The sequence below is a fragment of the Trachymyrmex cornetzi genome, unplaced genomic scaffold (assembly GCF_001594075.2).
Source record: "Trachymyrmex cornetzi isolate Tcor2-1 unplaced genomic scaffold, Tcor1.1 scaffold122, whole genome shotgun sequence".
In the NCBI taxonomy this organism is placed as follows: Eukaryota; Metazoa; Arthropoda; class Insecta; order Hymenoptera; family Formicidae; genus Trachymyrmex; species Trachymyrmex cornetzi.
The window spans coordinates 1,233,756-1,257,072 of record NW_017295784.1 but is presented as its reverse complement, the minus strand read 5'-3'; the positions used below and the strand labels follow the sequence as shown (position 1 = coordinate 1,257,072).

The window sequence follows — 23,317 nt, the reverse complement described above, 5'->3', positions numbered from 1 at the left end:
AGGAGTCGCTGGCAAACGTCTACACGGACACGTACACACGTACACACATACCCAGGCACACGTGTAGATCAGAATGGGTAGATGCTCGCCCCCTCCCCCCCCCTTCGTATCTGCGTCCTCCCCACGGTTTCTACATCTCCGCGGATAAAGCGGTAAGCGGACTCTCATACATACACACCCACGCGTACGCATACGAACTTACACACAGAAGCAGAAGCAGAAGGGTAAAAAGCGAACTTTCCAGGCGGATGGCGATTCTTGCGAGCCAGACGGTAAATACATTTTTAAATAAGAGTTTTTTGCCCCGACCACCCCGCGCCCTCCGCACGCCGCCCCCTCCTCTCGCTCTTCCGCTCGGATTTCGTCCCCGTATCGGGAATTATCCTTTGGTTTGTGCATTATCCTTCGGATCGCGGGTGGGGTAGCATCAAAAGGCATTCACGGACCGACCTGAGCCGCCTCCACCTTCTCCACCTCCTGGCTCGAATCCTACGAGCCCGGCGAACCCTCATCCCTCCGGTTCGCCGTCTGACTTGCGGCGGGCATCACTACTTAATGTCGGCGTATTCACGACACTGGTCGCGATTTTGTGTGTATTCTTATCCGCGATACAGATTATACGATCTGCACTACGAGCGATTCTGTTTGGCTTGTGTCCCACAGTTTCAAAGCTTGGTATATGTCTATGCATCAAGCTTAGAATTATAAATTCAATTCCAAGCCCATTTCTTTCACTCTAAAATGTAAAATTGTGCTAAACAATTGACATGGTATAATCTCGCTTGATCTAATCTACCTTGTAGTGTGCTGCACGCTGTTACATACGATATCTGGTATTCGAGATCCGAGATCGGGCAATCCGCGCCTCGGTCGCGTTGACGCCTCATCGCGCATCTTCCGTCCCGCTTTTTTGCTTAGGCTGTTTCCTCACCTTTTTTCATCCCGCTGCGTCCTCACCGCTCGAGTTCAATTGTGATTGATCACCGACGGTGATTGAGGATTCGAAATGAAAGCCTCACGGTACACCGGCAAAGACAAAAAGACGAACCGTCGCTCCCCTTCTTCCGGAATCAAACCACTCTCCCCTCTTTCAGTCCATCTCTCCTACTAACTTTCTCCCTTCCCTCTGCCGATCTCTCTTAACTCCTCGCCTCTTGCCCCCGACCCCAACCGCGAACGGAACGAATAATGGAGTAAAATTTATACGACTCCATATCGGTACGATAAAAAGACAGACAGACAGACAGCCGAGCGAGCGAGCGGGCAGGCAGCGAGGCAGCACAAAGGAAGGATTAATTTTAAATATCATATACTTGCGCCGACGTAAAAACGAAGGTGGAGTCGAGAGAGGGCTCCATCGCGGAAAACCTGAACGACTGATAAGTTATGTCCTCATCGGGGCTCAATACAATCTGGCTTTGCGGAGGAAGCCACGTATATGCATCTCTTTCGGATGAAGAAGAAAGACATGGAAAGGCCAAGCAATTTGGACTACAGAAGTAAAAGAGTCGTTTGGAATTTCCGACGACACGAACGTTTCTGATATCCTTGCTTTTATATTAGTGTTCTTTTATGCGAGTTAACTGCTTTCGAGAATGAAACGTATAATTTTACAGTACGTGTAATTTTTATTGATATCATGTCAGAGTTTGGTTTATTTAGTCCTCGGAGTTTATCCACGTGCACGAATGAATAATTTACGTGTTGTCTTTTTTCAGTAAATAAAGAGATGCGTGTGAATAAACAGGAAGCATCGGCCAAAATGACTGCCGAAATATTTCGTCGAGTATAATTCAAGCGATTACCAAATGTCACTGTAACGATTTCAAGAGACCTTCGAAATAAAATGCACTAGCTACATTGGACAGGATCAAAGAGTATTATTTATACAAGCGTTTTCCGCCCGTCTCTCATCTCACAGCTAGTTTGTTCGATTTATTTAATATTTTGCATACCTTTCGTATGCGCGAAATATTACGGTTGCGCCAAGAAATACCTTGTTATTATTACACTTTCGATTATATATTTCTATGTTTCGCGCAAACACTTTGCGAATCAACTAACGAGACTTTGACATTCTGCCAATCGACAGGATACATATATGTAGCATTCGATGTTTGAACGTGTGTACACAGTTGATAATACCAAGCGTTTCATTGCGAAAGAAATGCTACTGACAATTTGCCGTTCTTCGTCGACGTTGTCGTTTATTATTATAACCATCGACCTGTGACTAGTTGTCGCTCGAAATAAATTCATAAATTCAAAAATGTGTCGCCGCTTAATACACTGGCCGTGAGAGTTACGTGCCGGACATACGTATATAAATGTCTTGAAAGCAGATACTATTAAAAATATGAGTATATTACCAAGTATCTTTTTAAATATAAAAATCTATTAGGGATAAAAAATATAGTATAAGATAAAATGAAAATTAATTGATATATGCTTCAAGATTAGAAATGTCATTTCTCGGCATTATCAAAAATACAATAAGTATAGAAAAAGATGTAATTAGTACATATTACATATACGTGTGCAGTATGTACACGTACTTTACATAGCATAATAAGTGCGCGTTGTTATTAATCATATTTCATCACGGTTAATACTCGTTTTGAGCAAAGAAACTGGAGCTCAGCTATCAATTACACGGAAGTTAGCGGTATCGATAATCGCGAACCGCAGAAACCGCCGCTCGTTATCATAGGAAGCTTCAGCCCGTTCGATCGCGATTCTCGTCGGTTAGAGTCTGAATTCGCAGCAAGAAACGCGCATCCCTTTTTTCCTCTCTCCCGCGTCTCGGATTTCAAGTACAATGAAATTATCGGCTGCCACGAAATTCGCCGTGAACTCGAGGCAGCCTCGGGGCGGCACGGGAGAGAAGTCCGCTCTCGCGAAGGATTAATCGTGAATTATCAATCGACGAAGTCGAGTCGAGTCGAAAGCCAAAGAAGGAGCGAGCGAGACAGAACGACGGGGAGGAGGAGGATATCCCTGCCGGTCGAGAGGGCCCGGAGGGCTTGCTGAACGACGTTTCTGGTTAATCGCGTTTGCGGAAAAACGGAGATAATTCCCGTCGTCCGTCTGGACGATGGAGGCGTGTAGGTTGTAGGTGGAGAAAGGTATAGGTAGGATATAACCGTGCGTGCGAACCGTAGGAGAGGAGCGAGGGTGGAGAAGAAGGAGAGTGAGAAGGAGGGTGTCGGTGCAGGATGGTAGTCCACCACCTCTCTCATATACGGCGGAGGTGGGATTTTTTTATATAGATATATATCCATACATATACATATACAACACGCACGTGCACACGCACACACACATGCACGTGGAGAGAAGGCGGGCAAGAGGATGAGAATGAGGATGAGAAGGATGAGGTGGAGGAGATAGGGACTGATATTCGCGGGCACACGGAATTTTTAACTAGCCCAGGCAGCCTTTAGTCGTTCCGCCGCGAAAGCGCAGCAGAAAAGTTATGAATCTAATTTTCAGCGTATTTGTGTCTCGGCCGCCCCCTCCGCTGCCCCCAGCCACCCCTTGGTGCTCCTCCGGCCCCCGCGTCCACCCTTCGTCCCATCGCCATCGCTACCAGGAACACCTATATCAATCCCTCTCTCCCCCTCCTCCTCCCCTCCTCTCCCCTGCACGTATCCCTATCTCTTTCCCGCCTTCCTCTCTCGCTTCCTCATTCGAAGCCTCCACCTACGTCCGTCCGTATATACCTCTCTTCCGTCGTTCGCTTTCGCGTAATAAAGCTCGCGCGCGCGGCTTCGTTAGGTTTTTATCTCCCGGAGAAAAAAAGAATTAATTTCGAGAGACGCCGCCGTTTTTCTGCCGGTACTCTCTTCCGTTTCATGTGCGCCAACGCGCGTTCGGGACGTCGACAGGAGAGCTTCATCCTTTCGGTATTATCTTTTTCGGTGGGATTGGAAGGCGAATGACTGACCAATGGAGAAAAGTCGATCGAAAGAAGGCGGTGGAAAAGCGAATTCAATCATGCCGATATTTCCCGCGAATTGGCGAAGATACGAATAATTTTCTCTGTTGAAAATTTTTGAATACTTCGTAAATTGTTCCAAATTTAAAATACTATTTTGTTCTTCATTACTTAATCTAGCTTTTAAGTTGTATGTCAGTTTTATCATTATTCTGTTTCTTTTTCGTTCTCTTTCATATAATAAAAATTTTAATCATAAGATTTGTGATTTTAGAAATATAATAGACGTGTCATTTTATTTCAAATAATTTATTTTTATGTATTTCTCGAAGACTTTGAAATATATAATTTTAGCAAAACCAATTAATCATATCTAGACGTTATAATTTCTGATTAAATAATAAAAAGATAAAATGAGTGTAAAAGCGAAGATAAAGTAAGTCGCATTTCTCCACAATTATTCTTAAACATAGAATCAGAGCTTCTTTCAACATTATCTATAATGACCATTTCTACGTCATTCGATAATAAGCATGGACGATCCGGAATTACTGCATAGAAAGCTGCACATAGCGTAAGAAAGTCTCATACATCAAGTTCGACTGGCTGGAACTATGTACGCCGCGTGCAGTAATAATTTAACGGCGCAAACGATTGCGAACTTCACAATCCTTTGATCGGCGCAATAGAGACCGACATATTTCGCGGTGTATCGTCTTTGCGGATCGAGCACGTAATTTTCAAGCCCGGCTTAGTCACGGTTGTGAGTAATAATTCCATCTGGTAGCTACTTTCCGTCGTACACCGACACACGTAAACTCGGACCGTCGATGTATAGACACATATATATATACCCATACACTCACATATATATCGCGTTCCAGATCGACTTCACGTGCACAGGGCCAAGTCATGACAATACGCCATCGCGGCTCGTTTCTATAAATCTCCTGTGACCCGATAAGAAAAGATTGCCTACCGATGAGGTGGCCGAGCGGCCCGCCACCCCCTATACCGTCGACCACCCAACCGACCGCCAACCATCCCCTCTGAGCGTGCTGCTTGCAATACACCTCGTGCGCGCTCGTGTCGACGTTAAATCGAAGGGCACGGGCATTAACTGTCTCCTTTCACCTCTACCTTATTCCAGCGCCGGCCGCCACCCCCTATATCGTCGAGTTCGTAAGCTCGCGTGCTCGATGAAGTATATTTAAAACCGTAATTACGATACAATCAGCGAGCCCCGTGACCAGATACACATCTCGATGTGTGGAGGAGAGTATGAGGTCGATCGATCTATTCGAACTGGAGAACCTTTTTTAAAAAGCTAAAAGAGCGAAGGTGTAGAAGGGTGAGACCCTGCCGTTTGCTTTCTACCCTTTCCTCCTTCGCCGTCGAGGTCGGCGGAGAGGAGGACTCCCTCCGACTGCAGAGTACGAAACAGACGCAACCACGCATCGCACACACGTGTATATGTTCATGCGCGGATCGGGGCGGAACGAGTTTTACACGTCGCGCGAAAGTTAGTTCCTAATTATTCAGATTTTCTAATTAATGTTTCAGCCGACGATGATGGAGCATGCGGGTCGTCTTTCCTCTCCCTCTTTTTTCCTTTACCGCGTACATACGCACAACTCGAGGGAGAACGCGGCTATTCCTGATTGCGCTCGGGTTAGGTGATGTAGATCGAGAACGTTGCTTACGGATAATTCGCTCTTGAGGTGCACCGCACCGTTAATACAACACAATATTTACTTGTGTTTAATCAGATTGGCATACTGTTATTCGTCGGTATTAAATGATGTCAAGAGTAACTCGGAAAATCGTTAAAAAAAAACTCTTGAAGTGATGTTAACAACCATTACAAATACTCTATTCGGAACATCGATGCCAGCAACAGCGATAACTATAAAACTGACAGTCGGATTAGGAATTCAAGATAAAAGGGCAAAGGAAAAGAAACAAAAAGACAAAAGAGAAAAAATGGTTTTTGTTTTGAAAAGGGAAAGAAGTGGGTGGAAAAGCGAACGAGTTTATATATTTTATTCTACTCGAAACTTACGAAATAAATATCTCTAACGATATTGGTTTTCCCTGACGTCTGGCATAAACTGGGCAGCTATCGCTGGAAGAAGTCGCGAATAAGATAAGCACTCATTGCACTTCTAACTCACGTCATTTTCGCTTGAGTGCAAATATTCCCAGATTTTTGCCAGACCACCATCCTCCCTGCCTGTCGAGCCGTCCGGTCAGTCAGTACCCTCAAGTCGAAACCCTCTCGAAAACCTCAACGCAACCACGAATCCTTTCCGCACATACCGCAAGGTGGATTCCTGATGAGACGTATGCAAATATAATATGTACGAAAATTATTGCATTTCATATCGTGTTTGCAAAACTATGCGGTATCTATAAGATACAAAATTTTTTTCTGAAGCTCGTTCACACTGCGAAAAACGTTGAATAATTATTTTTTGCCAATACAGATTATAAATTTTAATTAAAAATGTATTATGAAAATTTTCAAATTAATTATATATAAGTAAATTAAAAAATATACATTATATTAATAATATTTAAACTGTTTTAGACATGCATTGAGAATATTTTTTACATTCTTTTGATAATTAAAATTTTCAAAAAAATATAAAAAAACCTATAACCCAAGCGACTCATGATCAGTATGTTTATTGTTCTAAATATTACGTTGTATGATTTTACAATTTTCTCACATGATCTTTAATTTATTATTTTTCGATAAAAAATATAAAATATGTTATTCAAAATATTCTGCATATGCTACATTTAAAATATATAATTTTTAACAACATACATATATATGTGACTCATATAATTACGATATTATATAGAAACGGTTACATAATCGTAAAAGCTCTTATTTACCCCACCCACTAATAGATCCGTCAGTTCAATGTAAGTCTAATCTGTTTTATGGCACATGGCGCCGCGGATACTTCGCGGATAAGTACGATATATATCCGTTATATGTATAGTGTGCATATACAGACACGTAATCGCCGTGCCAGAGGCATGATAAAATTTGTCGTTCGTTCGAGCTGCGACCCGATTGTTTGTCGCGCCGTATCATTGTGTATTGCGTAGTCGATTGTTCCTTATCGCACTAATTATCAGCAAATCTTCCTATCAGGGCAAATATGGTAATATCGTTATGGATGTACTCTTGCGAGCCTATCATCGGCGTTACCAATATGGCGTCCGTTACCGATATCTCGTTGTTAATTGCGACAAACGGACAAGGTTCCGATTGGCTCACACAAAGAAGTCTGCGATGATGAGATAAGACTCGAACAGTTAGACTTAAAGATCATGTGAGAAAATTGTAAAATCATAGAATGTAATATTTAGAACGATAAACATACTGACATATCACAGACATTTTTTAATATCTGAGTATAGTTTTATAGCTTGGGGTCATAGTTTTTTTTATCTCCTTTTGATAATTTTAATTATCAAATTTTGATAATTTGATATTTTGATATTTTGATAATTTTAATCTCCTTTTGATAATTTTAATTATCAAATTTTTATAATTTGATATTTTGATATTTTGATAATTTTAATTATCAAAAGAAGATTAAAAAAACTATAACTCCAATAGTTAATAATTTTAATTATCAAAAGAATGTAAAAAATGTTCATAATAAATACTTATGTGAGATTCCTAAGAAAGTAGTTTCACAGTCGTCACTAATGCAGAATGAAAGGGAAACGGAAATTCCACGGCAGCTTTCAAAGAAGTTCGTCTGTCGACGCTGCAGTCATGACGGAAGTACAAAACGACAAAGTTATTCAGCGGCATCTCAGATTGTCGGTCTATACCGCCATTCACAAACGATATTCCGCTCTACAAAGTGATAGATGGAATTTTAAGGTGTGAAAGTCGGCCTAACTTATAATTTATACATTTAATCATAAATAATTAAAATAAACAGCATCGAGAACGTAAGCAAATAAAAATATAAATTTTCAACACATTCAAGAATTACGTTTGAATCGTTTGGCCCTTGTACCATTGTGTACACTTCGGCTGGCGTAGTCACTTCGGTGCAACATTGCGAACGAACGAAGATACGACAAGAAAGAGATGTTCTGTTGTGCCTTTTGCACAGAACGACCGCGCAACTGTTCCAGTGGTAATCTCACTTCGTAGGACGATACGCGGGAATAGGACATGAGAAGAAGAAGCGCGGATAACGCTCTCGGTTATTTTTCGATCTACCGTGCTCGGTACATTAGCCAACGTGTTTTGAAACACTCGCCGAGCGTATTTGCCTTGGCACGAGTATCACGGTGTCTCTTTCATCTCGCCACGCTGCCAGAAGTTCTCTACTCCTCTTTCTCTCGCTCTCTCGCCTTCTCTTTGCCACCCTTTAAGCGTCTCGTGACAGTCGAAAGAAAACGATCCGAAATAAAATAATTCTGAACTTCGCCGAAGTCGTTAAGGACTCATTTATGATACAATTCTCAGAAATATAAAATAACTCGAATCCTACATTGTCATTATTATTATTATTTTGTTAATGAATTGATAGATATCCGAAGGACCATTATATTTTCTGTTATAATTGCGCGGAGAGTGAATCACTCGTCACGCTACAACGATCAAATGACTCGAGCTCCCATCGTACCTTTTGGCAGCAATCACTGTCAATCATTAGCATGCATCGCGCTTGCGTTACCCCGAGATAATCGGTTAAATATTCGAGAATCGATGTGACAGGCAGATTGAATAATTAATAATTTCCAATTGCAATGAATGCAAATTAAGCTCGTGTCACGCTATTATGTAATAATCGTATTTTTCGTAATTTAAAATTATCGTTTGGAAGAATGAAAGACATTTTTTGTCACGTATATATCTCAATGTAATTCCAGCAATGTCTTCAAACGGCTTACATGAAACCGACCCTAATTTGTCATCCGCGACTTGAGAAATAACGTTAAAACAATGATTCTCTTTTTATTCATTGACCAAGCATGCCCATGATAACTTGAAGTAATAATTATTACTGGAGACTCATGGCATGAAGCGTTAAGGACAAATGAATATATATTACAAATTTTAAAGCTGCCAGAGATTTCTGGCGTTTAATTAAGATCAAGCAGCTGCGGAAAGTAAGACGACCGGTGACGCGATAAAATGCCGAAGATAAGTACAGTAACAAAATAGCGAGAATTTAGAGCCGCAGCCGTGACGAATTCAATTTGTCGCCGCGACACAAGCTACACAAAGCCCCAAAGGCTCTTTGCCACCTCGGTAGCGCGTATGTTATCATTGTCACTATATCCAATTTCTGCAGCAACAGAGACAAGGAGACAGCAATGTTGATGGAACTCAAAGACTAAACATGGAGAACATTTCCGCCATTGTAATTTATTGTGCGCATCGGGAGATAAATCTAGATGAAACACTTGAAGTTACTTTATATGCGCTCGTGGCAATTATATGCGTGTTCAAGATTCCACGAACGCTCAATAAAATCTCTTGTCTTACGATTTAAAAATATACAGAAATGTCAACGCCATCGTTATCGCGACAGTTTAAGCAGCGCAAACATTGTTAGAGTTTCGTTTCGTTGAGGGACCTAATCGAGGATTCGCGAATGTCTGCTACTGTGGCATCAAATCGAGCACGCTTGTCCTACATCGATACTCATCGTTTCGATACAGTCTGACGTGGTTATGCGACAGGAAACGGAAACGGAATGAATCGCGGACGAGAGCGCTTATCGCACCGCTTTATCCATCGTGCTAATTTTTATTATTGCCATGTTTATAGGATGTTACGTGGTCGCAACGATTCTAATATCTGGCCACATCCTATCCGGGAAAAAGCGTTTCTCTCCTCTCTCTCTCTCTCTATCTCTCTTTCTATGATCCTTTCGTCTAATAATATACTATAGAAGAGAAAAAGACAACAATTTTGTATCCGCTTGTATCGGATTTAGATTGGACGGTGAACATTTCAATATCGCATTCGAGTGATATATAGAACTTTAACGGAACCACCGAAAATAAAGAAATCCTCGCGTTCTCTGACGTTCTTGCACGGGACCGTGATTCAGACGCGCGATGGGAGTAATTTATTTCCGGCGGAGCGAGCGGGACGTTTTCTGGAACGCACGATTTAAATGCGCGAAGCGCGAGCCTGTCTTCGGGGGTGACGGACAGGGTGCCACGGGGACAGCGTGGATCGCTCACAATGTCTTGTTGAAATTACAGACATGCCATGACGGAGATGGCCGTTGGTGGTCGGAGCTATGATTCGTATATACAATACTGGTAGCTCTAAAATTGAGATAATGAGTCGCAGAACACGAAGACATTTGCAATCGCGAATCATCGTCACTTCGTTCCGCATTATGGGTGACACATTTGCAAATATGAAAAATAAAACAGCTTATCGTACATGTGCACGTGGAGACGTCGCTCCACACGATAGTTTTTAAACTACGAAACTACGTTGTTAAATTCATAATGTCAAATTACACTTAATTTTAATTATTTTTAATTATTATTTTCATAGATCGCCGTTACTCCTACTCAATATAACATGAATTTAAAAAGATGTATTTTTGGCTCAAATTTTGTTTATTATTTATCAAGTATTTTGATATGGACATTGTTTTAATAAAAATAGACTTTGAAACTAACTACAGACATGATTTACATTTTAACACACACGGAGGTTAAAAATAACAAAATGTTATAACAAAATAATTCAAGGAATTCATGGCTTGTTACTGCTCTTTCGATATCTAATAGTGTAGTAGCGATCGAGAATCGAATTCTGATTATAATCTATAAAAGTAGATACAAGCAAATATTGCTAATTAAAATTAGTTATTCAAGATTGTCTAGAGCAGTTTATTCTTTAATGTCAAAACTTGTTGATCGAAGCTGTGGCGTCGATTGATAAGTGTAAAGTGATAATTCTTATCAGCTAACAAGCTCTCGGAAAAAGATAGCTGATATAATCTGACTTGCTTGTCAACGCTTCCCCAAAAAAAAATAAGCGAAGCTCCTGAGTTGCGTGCGTCACCGACATCAAGTGATAAAAATGTTATTAATATGCCAAAGAATTGTGCGTGCATCATCCCGTCGAAGTGGCAAATACGCGGAAGCAAAGCGTTCACTAACAATAAGATCTTGTTTGAAGTTTTGGGTAACGTCATAGTCTAGTAGTTTATATGAGATTGAGAAATTTATATTTATTCGTACAATTTTTACGTTCGGAATCAGACAACATATAGATTAGATATCCAAAAGTGTTATCGGAGTAAATGCGGTATCAGCTACAGCAATATACATTGACACACGTGTCTGATAATTATCGACCCGTCATAAACTAACGTACTTCCGAAGTCTCCATAATTCATGGGCGTACTCCAGAGTATCGCGCGACCATCTCTCCCTAAGACACCCATCCTCGCTCCCCTCTTTCGAAGACACTATCGCATTATTTACTCCTCATTATCGTCTTTAAATCATCCCGTCGCTCGGGAGGGACTTGAAACTGCCATTACGTTCCTTTAATCGACGAATAATAAAAATCATTCCGGTGCTCCACGGCGCGCGATGGCTTCTCAATAAAGACATTGTCCGCGGAGCAAATTCTTATCCGTTAAAAGGCATCGTCGGTGAGAACAGAACGCGCACCATCCCCTTCCTATCTTCGAGACAAGGGGACGAGCGAACAAGGACCAAGGATACGACGTTGACAAGAGGAGGGACGGGATCGGAGATTATCGGCTCCAGGATTACAACAGGCTCGGAGGCTTCGAAGCAAACGATTTTCCTCGCGCGGGGATAACGGAGACGCGGGAAGGCGCAAAGGGAACAGAGGAAGGGCGGACGGTGGTTGAAGGCGACAGAAAAGGAGGAGTGGTTGTTATTGGCTCTAAGGAGAATACTTATTGAACTCTTAGCGGCGTTTTTATCACTCCTTTCTCACGCGCGCGCCGCTTTAAGTGTTTTTGGCTTTGTTTAAGGACTCGTGTACATCTCCGCCTCCGCCACCCTCCCGCCCGCCGCGCCGCTGCTTTCGCCCCTCTCGCATTATACACCCTTAACAGGTTACGCTTCCTCCCACCATTCCCGCTACACTCCTTTTTCTTTACCGCAAGATTTTTACGGGCTCGACCTCCTTGCACGCTGCTTCGTAAACCACGCAAAGTGCATGGCACTAAAGGGTGCAACTACCACTTAGGCTCTTCCTGACCACTTCCGGGGGAAAAAAGGCTTCGAGTAGTGGCGGGTAACTCGTATTCTATATTACCTCTCGAAGATTTATCGACTCGGATAGCTTTATATACCTTATTCAACTGGCAGTTTGATCTATATAACGTGTATCCTTCTTCTATAGTTTTCAACGACTAAAAAAAAAAAGATTTTTTTTGTAGTATTAACAAACTATTATTTTCTCCTGAATTTGTTATTATTAATAAAACTTTACACAATAATATTTTATATATAATTTAGATTAATAATTTTATCAACACGACAGTCTTAAAAAGAATTTTTTAACTTCAATTACGTAATTTATACAATGATAACATATACGTCAGACGCAGACATAATTTTCGTTACGCTACATACATTCATATATAATTACCTACGTGCAATTAATCGACTTTAATTGCACATCAACCAGAAGCGTAACGACTCGGCATACTTCGCGATGCCCCCTATACTTAGATAAAACGAAACTCGAGAAAACGGAGTCTCACGTACGAGACGACCGTGGTTTATTAGGTCGAATATTTGGCGGTAAAAGTGAGGGATGACCGTCATTATCTCCATTCATCCGTGTCACGCGGCAGCTGTGTATTGCAGCTCGAGATTGCAGCGGGCAGTTAGACGAAAGCAATGTTACTCGTGTAGCTTCTCGGAGACGTGAGTTTGCACGATCGTCGCAGCTATTTTTGCCAAGAATGAAATCGCGCGCGCGCGCGCGAGCTTGCCCTCTTCCCCGGGGTTATTTACTCTCGATAAATATACGATTATAATGTTATCGCACGGGGTTCCGAAACCGCGAACCGGCGAATCATAATCATAATAAAGGTCCGCGCATTGCCACCGCCGCATTCCGGCGCTTTAACGACCCGAGCAAGTCGACCGGATTCGTATGAACGTGCCGTTCGTCGTTACTAAATATATGCTGAGATGCACCTATTCATCCGGACGCGACGTTAATGGACAACGCTGGAGAGCGATACAGCTGGAGAGATCTCCGGCGCGTTACGGCTTTTCTAAATTGACTTTGTTATCTATTTCGATAGAGCTGATCGAGTATCATTAGTTACACGTTCGCTACTTATAGCTGCAAGCGAGAGTTTGCGTGGTTTCGCGGGAACATGGCGGGGTAATTTGAAACGTTTATCGTGAATCTAGGTCCTGATCGTGTATCTTTCTTGAGAGAAAAATGCCACGCGAGAGTTACGAAACGGCTCGCCCGAATTCATTACCTGCCGTTTGAATGTCAATCATGTTACCGCTTTTAAATGCAATTCGCCATGTAAAGTCCACAACCGCCTCTGTCTCTATAATTTATATGCCAATCTTTTTATAAATAAATATAATTTGTAAAATACAAGTAGGAAGTTCCGCGTAGTGAATGACGCACAAATTATGTATAGTTTCATTGGTTGATATTATTTCCGTAAACTTTTAAATAATAAGTAAATAAGGTTCTCTTTTATACGTATAATATTTTCCAATAATGTTAACTGTAATATATTATGATATTTATTACACTTTAATAAGGTCTAATTAAATTTTAATCTTAATGTTATATTAATATTATTTTAATTATAATATATGTTATGTTAATAATTTCTAAAATAATAATATTATTAATAAAATTATTTCAAAGTTTATGGAAACGTATCAACTGATGGAACTATGCATAGTTTGTGCATCATTCATTATACGAAGCTTCCTACTTATAATTCACAAATTATTTGATTATATATAATCAAATTTTAAGTATATTTATAATATAGTATATGATACTGATATATGATATAATATTAATTTTTAATATAATACTGATATATATTAGGTGTACAGCTTTGTTTCCGCCGTTTTTTCCGAAATTCGAGGCTTTATTGTAAAAAAACTGGTTATACATTTATTATTCAAAGTATTGTCCATCGCTGGCCACTACTTTCTTCCATCCTTCGGGCAGCGTACGAATCCCGCGTCGAAAAAACTGGTCATCTTTTGAGGCGATCCACGAATCGATCCAATTTTTTACTTCTTCATAAGACCGGAAGTGCTGGTCAGCCAGGCCGTGTGCCATTGATCGAAACAAGTGATAGTCAGAGGGAGCAACGTCTGGAGAATACGGCGGGTGGGGTAGGACTTCCCATTTCAACGTTTCCAAGTATGTCTTGACCACTTTCGCAACATGGGGTCGAGCATTGTCATGCTGCAAAATCACTTTATCGTGTCTCTCGTATTGCGGCCGTTTGTCTTTCAATGCTCGGCTCAAACGCATCAATTGCGTTCGATACCGATCGCCTGTGATTGTTTCAGTCGGTTTTGACAGCTCATAATACACTACGCCGAGCTGGTCCCACCAAAGAGCATGGCCTTGGAGCCGTGAATATTCGGTTTGGCCGTCGACGTGGAAGCATGGCCGGGAACTCCCCATGATTTTCTGCGCTTGGGGTTATCGTAATGAACCCATTTTTCGTCTCCAGTCACAATGCGATGCAGAAATTCCTTCCGTCTTTGCTTTTCAAGCAGCTGTTCACAAGCAAACAAACGCCGTTCAACATCTCTCGGCTTCAACTCGTACGGCACCCAATTTCCTTGCTTCTGAATCATTCCCATGGCTCTGAGGCATTTTGAAATGGCTTGTTGAGTCACTCAATGATCGTGCCAATTCTTCTTGATTTTGACACGAGTCTTGATCAAGTAATGCCTCCAATTCTGCATGTTCGAAAACCTTCTCTCTTCCACCGCTATGCGGGTCTTCGACGTCAAAATCACCGTTCTTGAAGCGTTAAAACCACTCATGACACGTTCTTTCACTAATAGCGGCCTCACCATAAGTATTTGAGAGCATTCGATGAGCCTCAGCCGCAAATTTCTTCATATTGAAGCAGAAAATTAAAACCTCCCGCAAATGACGAGAATTTGGCTCGTAAACTGACATTTTCAATCGAGAATAACTTTATGATGCAGACACAAATCGACTAATGGGGTTATGTTGACAGATGGCCAAGTTTATTGTATGACGTCTATGATCTATTTATTTCGACCACCACTTACCGGTAAAGCCATCTATAGGAAAACGGCGAAAGCAAAGTTGTACACCTAATACAATTTTTAATAATTGCAATTTGTCGCAAGGGTTTCTTCCAGTATATTTTTTTTTATCCTACTTAGCTATCTTTCACAAAAATTGCAAATCTTTTCTGACTATAAATGGCTATTAATTTGAAAAAAAATTTGATTGAAAAGTACGCTATTTGAAGGTCTGAACGACGATAGCAATCGGTTACAAAGGGGTGAGTGTCAGACATGCGTGCGGTATACGAACGTGATTGCGTGGAACGGAATTGCGTAGGCGGATAAAGAAGGAGAGGGACAATAATCCATCGAATACGGATATCGAACACGAGCAACGTTAGTCATTCACTTCGACATGCCACGGCTCACAACACATGTCTGTACACAGAAATTGCACTAGCATCCACTCGGTGGTTTTGCACGCAGCAACCCTCGGTTGGTTAAGCCTCGCGATCGCTCGTGAAGGAACGTTCGATTTGTCAATCCTTTCGCGTGAGCCGTGTGAGATTTGCTTTTCTTGATTATAGCAGTACTATATCTCATCATCTATGTCGTTATCAATAAAAAAAAAGAACCTTTTTTGAAAGAAATAAAAATGTGAATACTAATAATTTTTTTTCTTATCAGAGACAATTTAAATTACAAAACCAAATAAGGGCTAATGAGAGTTTTTTGCACGGTTGTTAGTACGAAAATAAAAATCGTTTATTGTCGAAAAACTATAGTATAATTAGTTACGCATAAACAACCGCGCAAAAAACTCATTAACTTTTATTTATTTTTGTTTTTTGACATTCTCGAGAGTTTGATTACTTGTTTTAATACAATTTAAATTGTTGTGTTATTGACTATTTTTGAGGAAATTATTTAACCTGTTATTTTTTATTTTTAATTAAATATTAAGAGAAAAGGGAAGAAGAGAGAAAAGTTCAAAGATTATAATCACCATTTCATATGGCAATACACAAGAGAGTAACATTTTAGCGAAAGGGCGAGTATGATCTAACGCACCTCTTTGTCTTTGGCCTGCAGCTCCTGCTCGAAGTTGCTGTTCGGCGTCCTTCTGGGATTGCTGGCATCGTGTACCTGTTGTTGATCGCTTCCCTGCGGAGGCTGAGACAATTGGTGTCCCTCAGTCTTAGAATTGTTGTCATTCGTTGCGGCGAGCTGTTCTTTTAACGCGGCTATTTCTTTCTCCGCCGAAGTCGCTCTCTGTAACAAGGAGAATAGACGGTAATGAATGTTAACGTTCGCGTAATATACAGTATATTAACTCAGTAAGAATTGAAAATCGCATTTTTAACTTTCTCGGTGATTTAATCAAACATGTGAGACGAAGATCACATTATGTTGAATTGCAAAACTGACTCGAGTCACATTAACAATATCACGAGATATAAAAGAGCAGTATTGGCATTTTTTATCAACTTTATCGGTATAAGTTCTTTATATCGCAGACATCTGACGAACTAATTTCGAAACTGATTAATAGCAGAACGGAAAAATGTCATTGCTCTCGAGTTAATAATAATAAACGATAGCCCTTTTTACCGAGACATACTTTGTAATTCGTGCGAGGTTGTACTCCGTTTCACTTTAAAGAGGTTAATTTTGCAATGCAGTCAGAGAGTTTTAACGGCGCAGACGATTGCGCTTAAGGTGTGCAAATTTTTCACGGTGGTCCGGATCGTTAAATTATCGTTGCGGAGCCGTGCGACGCGAAATCAATCAATTCTCGCCGGCTGCACCTAATTTCGCAGCTACGAAAAGCCGGCAAAAATAGAAACGACGGCCCGTCGAGCCGCGCGAGGCTGCTTTGATATTTTCAGCGCAGGAAATAGTATGCTGGCGTCGCAGTTTCTTTGATCCTAGACATTGTAATGTACTTTGCCATTCTATAATGTAATTCCTTAATGTTACTGGAATTTGAAGGCTGCCCGCAAGAGAATTGATGTCAAACCACCTGTGCGGTGTCGTCCGCGGGACAAATATATAATTATTCAGTTGATTCGAATATGTGATCGAGAATTATTTTTCTCTTTATTTTACGTATCATGCATCACATATTATGCGGCAAATTTTGAGATTAGGTCGCTGTTTGATAGGTTGACAAGGGTCGACATTTATAAAATTGTAATCTTGAATAAAATTAACCTAAATTATAGATTTATAATTAAAAGTCGAGACGTTTATTTACGTATCTGTATGATTCTATGTCTCCGTGACTATGATTATCCGTTTCTCTCATTTTCCTGAATCACTTGCGCGAGCTTTCCACTCTCAAAAGATCCATTACAATCTCTTTCTCAAAATAATTAATCTTTAAATAGGTAAGTGGTCTAAAGATACCAGTTAGTAGATGGCATGCTTAGAACATAAAAAAAATTTATTTTTATAGTTATATTTATTTTAGTTGTAAAGATATAGAAAAATGTAAAAATAATGAATTGTAAGACTTCTAGGCATCAGGGCAATATTTGTTATTCCTTTTTCAAAACAAAAAGTTTTAAAGAAAACTACCTGAGGTGCAAATAATAAAACTATACTATAGTATTTACCACACCATTTACAGCATTTACCCACTTAAAGATTAAATTTCTAAATATTTAAGACATTTTTTCTGAATAATATTTTTGAGAAGAAATGTTCTTCTCGACTGATTGTGAAAAGATCGTAACTCTCGATAAATACAGTGTAAATAGGTGTCCGCGCTAACTGATTTGTTTGTCTTGTTTAATTTCTTATGTGTACAAAATAAGAATATAAACGTGTATGTATGAGTGTCTGTGTCCCGGAGCGAACAACGATTCCGCAAATATTACATAATTTATGCGGGTTGTGAACGTTGCAATCACCACACTATGATTGCCATCAATATTTTTGTGAGTTTAATTGTTGCTTAATATTCATGGTGTAAACATCGTTGTAACATGTCAGTCACAATAATTAGGCCCCGTATGTAGCGTTTTTGCATTTCTGCTGTACTCGCTCATGCATATCGATACGCAAAAGAGCACTGTTCCGTCAAGAGCGACGAAGTTCTTGCAAGGAGATCATTAACGATGAAATACTTTTGCCGACTACATCTGCCTTTGCCAGATCTCTAGCAAAATGCTCGTTAATTAGCGTGTCGATGTGCGACGTCTGTTGCAACGTTATCTCTTTATTGAGGTAAAGCACAAACAAATGTCGTAAGTGCGAAGACATGTAAATAGATTGGCTCTTTCAAACCCAAACTTTTTCATCGATAGAGAAAAAGGGAGAATTGATACGAAAATAACGAATGTACCGTTAAGTATAAAGAAGGGATTACCTTTTTAAACTTTCCCTATAAAGTATCTAAATAAATATTATTCGCTGCTCCGTTGTTTCGGCTTGGATATTAATTATAGCAGCTTTTATATTTAAAGTAGCTCGACCCTCGAACCATCCTCTATCCCCGGCTATACTCGCGGCGTGTACATGCCGGATAGTTATCCGGTATCTCTGTCTGCAATTCTTGTCCTCTCTCCGCGACTCTTTCATTTCCTCTCTTTTCCCGTTGTCCGTTTTATCCACATTCGCGGCAATCCGATAGAAGGCATCCGGGAAGGGATTCGGGATCGATCGCTCGAATCAAACAGGTTATACCGGCTCGCCGCGTCGGAAGGGAAACCGGACCTGTCGCTTCTGCGATCAACAATTGAGCGTCAATGATGTAACCTACGATCCGTCCATTCATTAACAAGTTCGAGTTACGCTGACAATCTCGATCGACAATTTACTATCTCTCAAGTGCACAGCCTATAATCTACCTACAGTGTGAATGAAGAGAATGAATTGACTCAACCATAGGTGTCAACGAAGTCGTACTCAACTTTATGTAAGAGAATATCGATTTCGAGTAAAAGTGCTATTACTGAAAATAAAATTAACAACGACATTGAAAGTTTCATATAATCATTTAATTGGCGCGGAACGCAACATAAGCATGTGTATTGATCCGTCAATGTGTATGACATCTCGTGAGACACACATATGGCGTCGTGATCGGCAAACGGTCGGGAGAGGTGCGGACGAGCGTGGACAAAGTCAGAGGCAAGGAGAGAGATGAAGAGAGAGAGGGGGGAGGGAGAGGGAGAGGGGGAGGGGGAGGAGAGAGAGAGAGAGAGAGAGAGAGAGAAGGAGAAGGAGAAACAGAGGCACCAGGCTACAGCAGGCAAGTAATGACCCATTGTTTCCTGCAAAAAGCCTTGACGATGTTATCGATAATTGCGAAATGATACGGGAAGCATAAATACATATCCGAGAGCGAACCGTAATATACGGCTGTTCGAATGGCGGATGCGTATCGATAGCTGCCGTCTGGTAGCATCCTGCGTATTTGTCACGTGGACACACGTCAGGAAATTGTTCGTGGCAGGGGAAATTCCGAGGACTCGCGGCCTGATAGATGGAGGATCGAGAGAGGATCGCCGATAACGATCGTCCTCCCGCGCGGAACTACCGTGATCGTTATATTAACAGCGGAAGTCGTTGGGGGGATAATGGTTTTCTTCGAACGTCAAGAACGATTGAGCGTCGGTGGTCATAACGCGCGATCTAAACGTAAAAGATTTTGCCGACGATGATTTATAGCGCCAAACGCGTATCATGCCGATGCATCTTGTTATTGTTGCGCTAAATATTCACCACTGCAAAATAAGCACAAATGGCGATAAGCGCGCGTTCCTATTTTGTAATTAAACTGCATTACGATGTACGACTAATTTATATTTCCCACTATATTTATGCATCGCCGGAAATAGGAGGCACAGCGCGCTTTTATAAAAAGCGTTGTGATATAAGGATCTCGCATTGTCGATGCAATCTAATGTTTTCGCTTTAATGAGAAATGATGTGAATAAATTAAATTGTGTGTGCAGCGGAGATATATATATTCTTTTTCTTGACATTTAGCACCGTTTCGACGTTACCTACATAATATCACACACTACATTCTTTTTTAGGTCATAATATATATTGTATAGATACGAAGTCAATATTTAACTTCGATAAGCTCTGCAAGTAGCCGTTGCTAAAGTTTCCGAACTTGTCGAAACGGATAGTAATGATGCCCATTAGTAACGAGATCGCGATACCGAGAATAATAGACCGGTCGCGTAATGCTAGCGGGGGAACTTTACATTGCCTCATGGCGGCAATATAAGTATCCCCGTTATAGTTTCGTAGAACAATCGATCGCCTTCACAACATGACGGATGTCTGATAAAAACTGACGTGGTTCGGTTTTGTTGCGTGTATGCCATGCGGCTTTGGAATCGCTTGTACGCGGCCGCCAAGAGAGCGTTCCTAGGCTGCAGCGATATTTTACCGTCGAATTCGTAATTACTTTAATTGGCTCCAGATGCTAATTAATGACCTAAACATATGCCACCGTTATATAGATCCGGCTCGATAGGGCGACCTATACACACCGCGGAGTCAGGGATCGGGGTGAGAACGCATGTGTTTGTCATTACATGCACTACGACGATTTTATCGCTTCTGAATAACATCCTCTACCCTTGCCGCGCGTCTCGCTCTACACCTTCCATATCAGATCCAGAAAGCGCCGATCGCCGATTAAAGTGTCCGCGCATCGGTTTGTAACGCCGTTGTTTCCGTTTAGAAGAATACAAGCGCTCGTTAATCGTCCGATAATCTCTAATAAATTTCTAAGTACGGCATAAAAAAAACTGTAAATCATTCATCTGTTTCATTGATCGTGCCAATTCGACCAACACATTAACCTTTAGCTGGGAATCGTGTAGGTCTAACATTACCGCTGCCGTTAAGAATTTGATAATGTCGGAATAAAATGACAAACTTGCTTTACTCATCGTGCGTTGTTTGCGTCAGCGAGAAAACGAATCAAAATCGCAGTAGCTGCGCCAACCTGAGGGACTCGCGGAAGGAATGGCGAGCGTGGCAAAATACACGGAGCGGATTTCGTGACACGATCGAATTACTTCGTTACGGACGCATGTCAGATTTTTTTGCCGCCATAGTTTCGATTCGATCGTCCGACAGCATCGATTACACCAGCATCGATTATAGCAGCCGCCTTTCAACCCTGAAGAGGGAAGATGAGCAATCGCGATGTATGCCGGCACTTCGATCGGGTTGATCGCCATGCCGTCGAGTCGAGTCGTTTCGTCTCGGCCTCAACGCCCGTCTTACACCCCTTTTGCAAATTGACGGTTATCTGACTTTCACGATGCCCGGCTGTGTCGATCGATCGGCACTCACCGATTCGACATAGGAATGTAAGAGAATTTCTGTTCCCTGCACCGCGCAAGAACTTTAACCGTGCAGGATTACCTCCCTACATCTATACACGGTCACGCACTTTGCGCGATCGTCGCTTCTACTGGTGGGGACGAAAGTCGAAAGAATCGATTTCCAACGCGCTATCGCTATATCATTGCATAATGGCTGACTTCTGGGTGGACTCTTTTGCTCGTTACACCGCTATAATCAATCCAACTATCTATTATTGAAGTGACTGTGTTGCATATGTGAAAAAATGCATGAGTATATTTAATTTATTATTTATAAATATATTGCTATAAATGTGCCTTTTTCTAATTTTTTATATACTATTTTTAAGTCCATCTTCTCACATGAACATACAATCCATCTAAATAAATTTTTAATACGTTAATAACATAATGGTACTATATTCTCGACAGATCTGAATTATCGTCTAAAATATCGTCAGCAGACGAATAGAATTTATACTCGGAGATTGACCGGCGGGATATTAATCTCCGCGCAGTCAATTTCAGGTAACTCCAGAATAAGATTTTTCGAGTTCTCGCCGTCTTCTTTCTTTTTTACCTTCCTCTCTCAGCCGTCGAGCAAGGAAGATTGAGAATAGCAAAAAGCGGCTCTTTCAGTCGATTCGACCGTCATGGCGAGTCGGGTTATCTCAGGTCGTTATAAAGTCCCAAGGTTTAACAACAAAAGCAACGTTAGATTTCAAATCAAACCTTATGCATTCAGTTCCCTTTATAGTTCTTTATATGTGACTTTAATGTAGGTCATTACATGTATATACACAATTCGAGATAAAAGATTGAATAAGCTATGTAACCCTCTCACGGTAAACATATTCATGCACAGGTCGACACCGGTATGTCTGATATTTGCCTCGTCGAACGCCGAGCATTCTTTGTGCGCCGAACGCGGAATCTCGAATAGATCACGTGCCTTCGACCTCACGCGTTCTCGCGTCTATTTTTATCAGCGCGCCCGGCGCATCATCGACATCATTCTTCTTTTTCCTCTGTTTATTTCTCGCCAGTTGACTAATATAAGAGGCACGGGAATTCCGACGCGAATGGTATCGCGGAAACGTTCGATAGATCGCTCGCGCGAAATGTAAATCTCGGTAGACGAGTAATGAGCGAGATAATGAGCGTGATAAAACGCCGATGGCAGATGATGAGATCGCGCTGTAAGGCCCATTCTACATAAGATGCAGGTCGCAGGTCGCAAGTGAAACGTATTTCAGATTGTAATAGGTTGTAGACCGTAATACGTAGGACTCAAGACGCAGGGCGTTGAAGTTCACCCAACTTCCTGCGTTCTGCGTCCTACAATCATATCATAATTAAAATACGTTAGGTTAGTTTCTAGTTTTGCGACCTGCGACTCATGTTCTGCGTCTTATGTAGAATGGGCTTAAGACTAACGAATGTTGAATTCGCGGAGGCTAAGAGTCGCATCGACAAACGCCATTGTCGAACAAGAACACAACATTATACCATTGTCAAATCAATATACGTATCATTGCTTCTGCGATAAGGAAAAACCATTCCGCGCGTGATTCCATGAACAGCAGCGCATTTACGTTTCTCGCACAATCTGCCTCGCGTGATGCTTCCAGTATTCATCATCATGCATAAAGATACATCTTCCTTCCCATCGCCGAGATTGCAACTCTCTTCCAACTGTAGTTAAAGATGTGTGCGTAATAACTAATAATGCATTCCATCAATTCTCCGATACCGC

General features: G+C 41.2%; 1 protein-coding gene across 5 annotated transcripts in view; it reads right to left on the bottom strand.

The window, feature by feature from the left end:
* The window catches only part of cut (homeobox protein, cut), a 135,013-nt gene that overhangs the window by 50,512 nt on the left and 61,184 nt on the right, over positions 1-23,317 (bottom strand). For all 5 annotated transcript variants that reach the window (XM_018520237.1, XM_018520251.1, XM_018520258.1 and 2 more), the window contains exon 2: positions 16,292-16,492. In XM_018520237.1, the coding sequence (XP_018375739.1) occupies positions 16,292-16,492 (201 nt within the window). The remainder of the gene's footprint in view (positions 1-16,291; positions 16,493-23,317) is intronic.